This window comes from Erythranthe guttata, chromosome 14 (assembly GCF_056151865.1).
Source record: "Erythranthe guttata isolate IM_541 chromosome 14, IM_541, whole genome shotgun sequence".
In the NCBI taxonomy this organism is placed as follows: Eukaryota; Viridiplantae; Streptophyta; class Magnoliopsida; order Lamiales; family Phrymaceae; genus Erythranthe; species Erythranthe guttata.
Window position 1 is genome coordinate 10,401,545 of NC_142546.1, and position 9,146 is coordinate 10,410,690.

Here is a 9,146-nt window from a genome sequence, read left to right on the forward strand (position 1 = left end):
AATTAGAATTTATTTTATGACATTTACTTATGTTTAGCAGAACTTTGTTTTTTATTTGTGGCATTATATTTTTGTTGGATTTTGATATGAACTATTTGTTAGAGTAGGTGACCAACAAGACAACTTGTGGCTGCGGTCTTTCCATTTATTCTTGTAATAAATAATTATTTTTCGTATTAATGATAAAAACACCTTGACATTCTATATCTGTGTCCTTTTGTCTCAAACATAAATATAGTCCTTACAGTTATTACATGTACTAGTAATTGATCTTTAGGATCGTGAGATTTTACTTTAGTATTATAACTGTTAAACATGTTCCTAGTCGAAGGGTTACACCACCAAGAAGGATATCGGCCTTTCCCATTAAGAGACTAGCACTTAGTGTATGTGTACTGCATCTCATCAGTAAACAATATTGTGATATCGGCATGCATAAGTGGGTGCTCGTAAGTTGACGAGTTTACTGAACTCCCTCACCCTAGAAATCTTTAAGTGGTTCTCAATAATTGATTTGTTTTTTAATTTAACCAATTTACTTCAGACACTCAAATTGACCTAAAAATTCAAATTCAAATTGAACTAAAATCAAATACAACTACAAATTGATCTAAAATTCAAATACCAATACCAATTGAACTACAATTCAAATACAACTACAAATTGAACTACCGACCAGACTTTAATTGTTCGTACAAGAGTAGTCGGGGTTTGTACATTTTGAGTAAGTGCCTCAGGATTTTAGCTCTATGGTGTACCCATGCCGGATGGATTGGTGGTAGAGGACTATTCGCGATCAAATTAACTAACATGAAATGATTGTTGTGCAATGTCACAGCAATCATACAAGACAAGTGACCACTACCAAACATAGGAAAGTAAGTCATACTCCCTACTTGAGTCAAAAGCACCACTAATGCACTGTATCAGGTAGCAATGGCCAATCTCATTTCATTCATGTCCATCCAATAAGCTTGTGGACAAGGCCCTGAGGTCCAGTCACACTTGCGTATGACCTCAACGTATCCGGTACTGCCAAACATCGCCTTGTACACATTAGCATGCTCGTATAACTCAATAAGCAACTCCCCTCTCGCTTGCGGCCATCTTTCTTGATCCCCGTACACGGCTTGAGCAACGCACCAGTACCCACAGTTGCCATCCGCTATCACGTTAACATAATCTGGAATAAGATAGACCATAAATCTGGGCACGAAAGAATAAAAGTCGATTCCTTCATGTGCAGGTATTGTAGGGGCAGCAGATTCTTGTGTGGGAATACGGGAACCACGACCTTTCATCTTCGATTGAGGTGTTCCATCAGTGCTTCTCTCAACCTTTGCTTTAGGAATCTTTACACCAGATGAGGTTTGGCGACCTTTGGAACCACAAGACGACTTAATTGTCTCCTCATCAATATGATACTGCCATCCGGAAGGGTCTCTCTTTGTCGAGTTATTCTTTGGTCGTCCTTTGGTCTTAACAAATGATGTCTCGGACAGATGCGACGTAGACGGATAAACGATGCCACGCAATGAGGCCACGGCATTTATCTTACTCGTGTAATTCATCTTCTTCAAATTGAAATTCAGGTCATCAATCTGTCTATCCACAATCTCCTCGCGGTTTACTTGATACACAGGTAGATCCAAAGGCTCAACTGCCATGGTACTCCAGAATGGATGCAAGTCTGAAATGACGAACGTGTCATTATCTTCCATTTTCTGCATAATTTTGCACGCGCATGGGAGCCCATGAGTATTCCAAACATAGTGTGTGCAAATACTCGGATCTTGCATAGCCGGGGACTCCATCTCTTGATCCAATTTCTCTAATGCCAGATGCGTCACATAACAAATCAAACCCTGAAAACATGGCCATGCTGCAGTATGCTTCCTTATGTTGGATGATAATGAAAAATCGCACTTCAGCTCACTAATTTGGATATAAACTTGGTCCCGAAGTTTGCCTTGCACGTTATCCAAACCTCCGGTCGAAGCATTTAACCAACCCTTCGCAGAATAATGAACACTCTCCACCATATCCAATTACAACAACAATCAAAGCATACACAACAATCAAATTACAAAATAAATATTATTTTTATATAATATATTTTATCATTTAAATAACTGAAACATGTAATACCTGTTGGTGCTCGTGTTGGCAAAATGATACACATTGAGTATAGGCTCGAACAAACTTCTCCTTGTATATCAACCACGTATCATTCAAATATTGTATCAGTCTAGGATATCCTGCATACCGTCCAACAATTTCATTGTAATCGTAATGATACTCTTCTTCGGTTTCTGATTTCACCAGTTTAGCGCAAAGGCCACGTCGGAATATTAGACCTTGGTCTTTGTTGCCTCCCATAAATTTCGTCGCATTTGCCTCAACTATTTCTGTTTATATGAAATATACACAACATATGATACGAAAATGGGAAGACATTTGGCAGTGCTTTCAAAAGACCCAACTCCCTGTCTGTTAAGATCGCATCAGATTCGACACCATCTAGCAACTCTTTCAAACAATTCAAAGTCCACTCGTAGGTGTCTGCATCTTCATGCGACATAAATGCAACAACAATTGTAAAATTCTTCCCAACTGGAGTTATCCCAATTATTTCCAAAAGAGGCATTCCATACCTACAACAATGTTGTTTTTACATATTTAAACAATACAATACATTAAAACACAATAATCATAATTTAAACAATCGTAAGTTTTACTTACTTATTGGTTTTTTATGTGCAGTCCATCAATATAACATACAGGAATAATCGTAGTAACTTAATAAATTCGGGACATGCAAACATAATATCTGTAATCGTGTTGCTCGTTTCACTATCGACGCGATGCCAATATCGATACTCGCCTTATTGAAAGTTATGCATCATAAACTGAATAACAGTCATGCCCTCCATTTCCTCATATTTAATCTTGGCCAACGCATTGTAAACATGCTTCATAGAGGTTTGTATCGTCGGATCATCTTCCCTCAATTTACCCATGATTAGCATTGGCTTCAAGTGAGAATTTCGCAATTCTTTAATTCTTGATTTTTGTTGTGGAGTTATACGACTAGTCGTACCTTGTCCGTGAGGAAACAAAGTCGGACGATGATTATGCCTGCCATCGCTAACAGTCAACCGCCGTAATTCATCAAACCTTGACTTTTTGCCAATCAATTTGAACGGACAACCACATTTTTTTGTTCCAGTGTTTCTAGGATCTTCCACATCGATATTCGTTTGTCGGCCATGTCCGTATTTGTCGCACGTCAAGTACTGTGCATTCTCCCTTCTAGACTGACAAATCAAACGGTGAGAATAACTAACTGCAGTTGTTTTGGCCCACTTGATTAATTATTCCCTACTATCAAACACAATATCAACTTGGAAGAAGTGAGAGAAATTTTCATATTCAGTTGATCCAAAACCGAGGGATCAAAATACAAATTGTCTTCATATGGCTGCGTAAATAAAAAAAAAGTTAGATACTTGCACAAAAGAAAATAATAATTAACTAGGTATTTCGTGTAAAAGTACACGAAATTAATGTATACATTTCGTGTAGTAATGCACGAAATGATAGCTACAATTTCGTAGTATGTTATACGAAATTACTAGAAAACACGAATATGGTGTTAATTTCGTGCAAAACACCACGAAATGACTTGAATAATTTCGTGATATTCTACACGAAACGACTGAAAATCGAAAAAAATCACACTAAAACGTAATTTTTGCCTCATTTACGGGATCAATGTTGGCCATCTTGATAATCGTTGGGTTTTAACTGATTTCTACGAAAACAAATCACGATCTACAAAAGTCAAAATATTTGGAGGTTGAAAGAATTTTGTAAAACGTTAAAGTGTTTTTTGACAAATGAATTATTTCGCATTGTAGCTGGAAAAAAATGCACTATGAATAGTAAACCCCTTTGTGAAACGAGCTTCAAATTCCACGATTTCAGAGTTGAGAGGGTTTCGACTTTTATAGAAGGTTTGAAAAGTTAGAAATTAGAGTATTGTTGCGTTTAAGTCAATTTCATTAAGAGTACAGCTGCAATTAGCATTTCAATTTGAGAAAAGTGAAATGATTTCTCAACAAATGAATTATATCGTACTACAACTCAGAAACAATGCCCTATGAATAATAAACCCCATTTATCCTTTCAATCCAATCACCAGACAAATCAGTTGACTAGTGTTATACATATTCGTTTTTGTTTCGATTTCTAATCAACAGGGATTTCAGCGCCAAGTATCTCGGTTGCAACAATTGATAATAGATTATAATAGAAATGAAAACAATTTGTATCAAAAAGGGCATTTGGTCTAGTGGTATGGTTCTCGCTTAGGGTGCGAGAGGTCCCGAGTTCAATTCTCGGAATGCCCCATAATAGAAATTAATTTTACTGTTGTTCATCTGCGATGCGCTACATTTTTAGCTGTGTCCATAATTAGTTTTGTCTTATATATAAGACTATCAAAAAATTTCTGAACTCATTTGAATCCATCGATTTTAACTTAGACGAGATTGTTTTCTGATTAGGGATGGCAACGGGTCGGTTCTGGGCCGGGTTTGCCTAAACCCAAGACCCGACCCACGAAAAATATATAAACCCAACATTCGCCCCAACCCGCTTTAGCTTAGATCCAGACCCGCCCCAACCCAAACCCTAACTAAACGGTTCCGACCCGCTAGACCCATTAACATACAAAAAGTTTAATATTTTTTAACTTTTATAACATTTTGCTTGGATATTTTTACGAAATAATTTCAATACTAAAATAAAATATTTTAAAAAATCTCTACAAGTGACATAACATGAACAATAAAATTACAATTAATTATATTTAACTTCGATAATAAGTAAAATTCAAAATGCAAGACAATTAGCGGTGGTCGACAAGTGATAAAAATTACTCACGAAAAATGAGATTCGAAAAATAAAATAGTGAAAATAGGTAAATGAGAATAGACAAGATGGAAATTGATAGTTTGATAAATGAAACTCGAAATTATATATATATATATATATATATATATATATATATATATATATATATATATATATATATATATATATATATATACGGGTCGGTTCCGGGTCGGTTCCAATAAGACCCATAACCCGACTCAGAACCATTTAGCTGACCCAGACCCGCCCCAAACGGGTCGGTTCCGGGTCCAAGACCCGCCAAACCCGTACCCATTGCCATCCCTATTTCTGATATACTTGATAGCATTTTGAAACGAGTGATAAAAAAAACACAAACCTATTCATTTCCAATAGATGATGACATATCTATCTATCACAAGCAGTGTTCTAAATATCGGTCGTGGCAGCCAATATATCGACCGTCATATCGGTTGCGGACGTAAGCCTTTACGATATATGTGTCGCGGTTTTGAAAATCGGTTTTTTGACGGTGAGGCGGTCTGTGGCGGGTCAAACCAATTTATCGGGTCAAACTTCGAACGATATATCGGAAAAAAAAAAAAAAATATATATATATATATATATATATATATATATATATATATATATATATATATATATATATATATATATATATATATATATATATATATATTTTATTATTAGAAGGAAAATAGGGTGTTTATTTTTTTATTTTTTTTTTATTTATTTTTTTTAATTCTAATTCATTATCTCTTTCAATCAAACCCAAAATCACCGACCCCGTAAGAAGAACGTGACCTTGAAAAAAAAAAACACAAAACAATCCACACACCGCGGCGGCATTCTCTATCTAACTATTATTAAACTTTTGTTATGTAATTAGAATATATAAACGATGAGGAGAGAATCATGTTCAATTTTTTATACGTTTTTATGTATTTACAAATAATATTTAGAAATATATTACACTAAATTTAAAAACCGATTTATTTCCGATATATCTCCGATTAATCACCGCCGCGCCGATTTATCGTGTGGCGGTCCCTAACCGCCTCGGACCCGATAACCGATATTTAGAACCTTGATCACAAGTGAAGGGGAAGCTTCGTAGGTAATAATCAGATACACATGCACTCGTTTCTGAAATTCATTACCTTCCTGACAAAATTATACCGTCACATTTGATAATATACATTTAAAAGAAAATGACGAAAACAACTGCAGGTTGTGTTGAGCAATTAATTACTCCAGCAATATACGTTGAGTAATAAGAGTCACAGCGGCATTTGCTGAGGAGAATGCTCCATGAAAGCTTTCTTGGTAGGATATAGATTCCAATTCTACCGCCATTTTTATCAAAATATCTCCCAAATCAGCTCTCTTTTCCATCAGTGATTTGTAGAAAGAGTCGGCAGCAATTTTGCTTATTTCTATATTAGTGGGCTCGGGGCAATACTCGTCGTCCAACCATTTATGAAGTGTCACTCTAAGCCATTCCGACTCCTGCATACATACATAATCTTGAAATTGAGTTTACCAAATTCTCCTAAACTAAAACCTTTACAGAAGTTGCTTCCGCCAAGATAAATTGGCAAGTTTACTAGATCAGGTACTCGTACGAAAATTACATTCACATGAAAAAAACATAAAATAAATACGAACACTGAAAAAAATCACGATAATGGTTGAAAATCTAATGTCACCGGGTCAAAGTGTAATTACGATGCTAGGTCACTGGTAGCAGTAAGGAACCAGGACTTAGAACAACAGTAATAGAGTCATTTGCGGCATCAAAACATTACTTCTGCTGCTAATCAAATGGTTTGCATAAATTATGAAGAGTAATTATTTTAAAAATATTTTGGAAAGAAGACATTAAAACTTAAATTGATTCTACGGAACAAAATTAAACTCGGAATTTAGTTGATATTTTTATAGTTATGCTCCTGTTACAAGAATTTCTAATATTCGACTTCTGTTTGCTTTGGCTTCAAACCATAATATTTTAAAACAAGCAGCTAAGCAGTGGGATGAAAAATTTCATCAGATTTTATTGTATGATTGTTTTACTTGTGTTGAATTGAATAGATGAGTTTATAAAACACCTTGTTTTTGATGGTTGACTTGTATGACTATTTGTTTATATGTTGATGGTATGGCCATATTTGGTACAAGCTAATCTTGATACAATACAAAAAACAACAGAGTTTATGACTTGTAAATTAGATATAAAAGATATGGGTGAAGCAAGTGTTAGAATCGTAAGGAATATATCCATTGATTAAGTGAAGTCAGAAGTGAATTCCAAAGAAAGTTAACTTATAGCACACTAAGGTCTCGTTTGGTTGCCAAGATAGGATTAGCCAAGATTAGATTAAATAATCTAATGAAACTCAATTGTGTTATTGGACCATGGAAGGTTAAACAAAAAAGCTCCCGAAAAGGCAAGATTAGCCATGGTAACATAATATTTTCGGGTCGACCCGGGAAGTTATTGGGTATACCAAACATCATACAAAGTCCTATTATTTAATTAATCATGGTTAATCTCCCCAACCAAACAAGGCCTAACGGGAATCGGACTTAAGACAATTTGAGATGTTAACAGTTGACACTAATCCAACATAAGAGTGAGGTTCATATGGATAAATAATATGATAGCACTATAATGAGTATTGCTAGACTGCAATAATGAGAGACTGAGCTAAAAACTCTGAATGAATTAATATCCCGGCGGCAGAATATACTTGATAAGATTTACCTATATGAGACACATGGACAACTATTAGCATAACACCGATAAAACAGCAAAACTAGCGATATAGGTAACTTGCACGAAATTTTTGGTTCATAGAAGCCAAAATCTTCACCATAATTCTGTACTGGGATAAGTTCGAAGCATTCTTAACCACAAGCATCTATTCAAACACCACTAATTCATATCTCTAAGCAAATACACATTTTTATTTTTGTTTTTCGTATCTGTTAGAAAATAAATTTGTATCTAATATTAGATTTTATATTTATAAATCGTAAATGTGTATTAAACTTCAATCATCTCTGATGTTCCCCTAACCTAGCTTAAAATACAAAAAAACTCTAATTAAATAATGATCGAGTTTAAAGAAAATGAATTACCTGTGATGCTCTGGAAGGCTGTAACCAATGGCTAGGAACCGTGAGTTCTTGAACGGAATCTTCACCTCTGCGGCTGCCGCTGCTCGCCGAACGACTTGAGTAAGAAAAATTTGTACGGAGTTTGGAAAACCTAACGCCATTTCTCCAATGGCTGCGGCTGGTTGGCAACTCAATCTTTGCAAATTTAGGGATATCAGTTCGATTGATGATTAAGGAGGGGATATTGCGAATTAGGGTTCCCATTGGAACTCGACTCCTTCCTTGTTAAAAGGGATAATTCCAGAAATCAATCTCAACTACTTATTAGTCGAATTGGTCGGATAAGATTACGGATCCCACCTTCTCGTTCAGTATCTTTTTTCTTTTTTTTTTTTTTTCTTTTTTTTTTTCTCATTTAAATTGCTCTAATTTTTTTTGATAAGGTCATCTCCTCTCGATGGGGGCGGCTCCCCCGGGGCTCCCCCGACCCCGACCCTGACCCCAACCCATTTTTCGTTCAGCCGACCAATCTCGTTTTTCTAATTTTTTCCAACACCACTCTCACCATATAATAATAATAATAATAATAATAATAATAATAATAATAATAATAATAATAATAATAATAATAATAATAATAATTATTATTATTATTTTTTCTTATTTTTTGGGCCAAAGTAAGGGCATCTCCTATCGACGGGGGGCGGCTCCCCCGGGGCTCCCCCGACCCCGACCCCGACCCCAACCTATTTTTCGTCCAACCGACCAATCTATTTCTTCTAATTTTTTCCAACACCACTCTCACCATATAATAATAATAATAATAATAATAATAATAATAATAATAATAATAATAATAATAATAATAATAATAATAATAATAATAATAATAATAATAATAATAATAATAATAATAATAATAATAATAATAATAATAATAATAATAATAATAATAATAATAATAATAATAATAATAATAATAATAATAATAATAATAATAATAATAATATTTTTTTAAGTGGTCAAAATATGTAATAAGTATATTTAAGTGTTTAATTATAAATTTATGTAATAATTTTATTTAAGTG

At 34.5% G+C, this 9,146-nt stretch overlaps 2 protein-coding genes and 1 non-coding gene across 3 annotated transcripts; 1 reads left to right on the forward strand and 2 right to left on the reverse strand.

The window, feature by feature from the left end:
* Positions 1–926: 926 nt before the first annotated feature.
* Positions 927–2,042, reverse strand: LOC148765173 (uncharacterized). Its single transcript, XM_088812688.1, has one exon. It carries the CDS (start codon positions 2,040–2,042, stop codon positions 927–929), a length of 1,116 nt encoding a protein of 371 aa, XP_088668814.1.
* Positions 2,043–4,340: 2,298 nt separating this feature from the next.
* TRNAP-AGG (transfer RNA proline (anticodon AGG)) lies at positions 4,341–4,412 on the forward strand. Its single transcript has one exon. It is a non-coding gene; the product is annotated as a tRNA-Pro (tRNA).
* A 1,666-nt stretch (positions 4,413–6,078) lies between these two features.
* LOC105954688 (plant/protein) lies at positions 6,079–8,361 on the reverse strand. Its single transcript, XM_088813166.1, has 2 exons — positions 8,080–8,361; positions 6,079–6,444 (listed from the first exon to the last, which is right to left on the reverse strand). Exons 1-2 carry the CDS (start codon positions 8,320–8,322, stop codon positions 6,184–6,186), a joined length of 504 nt encoding a protein of 167 aa, XP_088669292.1. The 5' UTR covers positions 8,323–8,361; the 3' UTR covers positions 6,079–6,183.
* Positions 8,362–9,146: the final 785 nt, after the last annotated feature.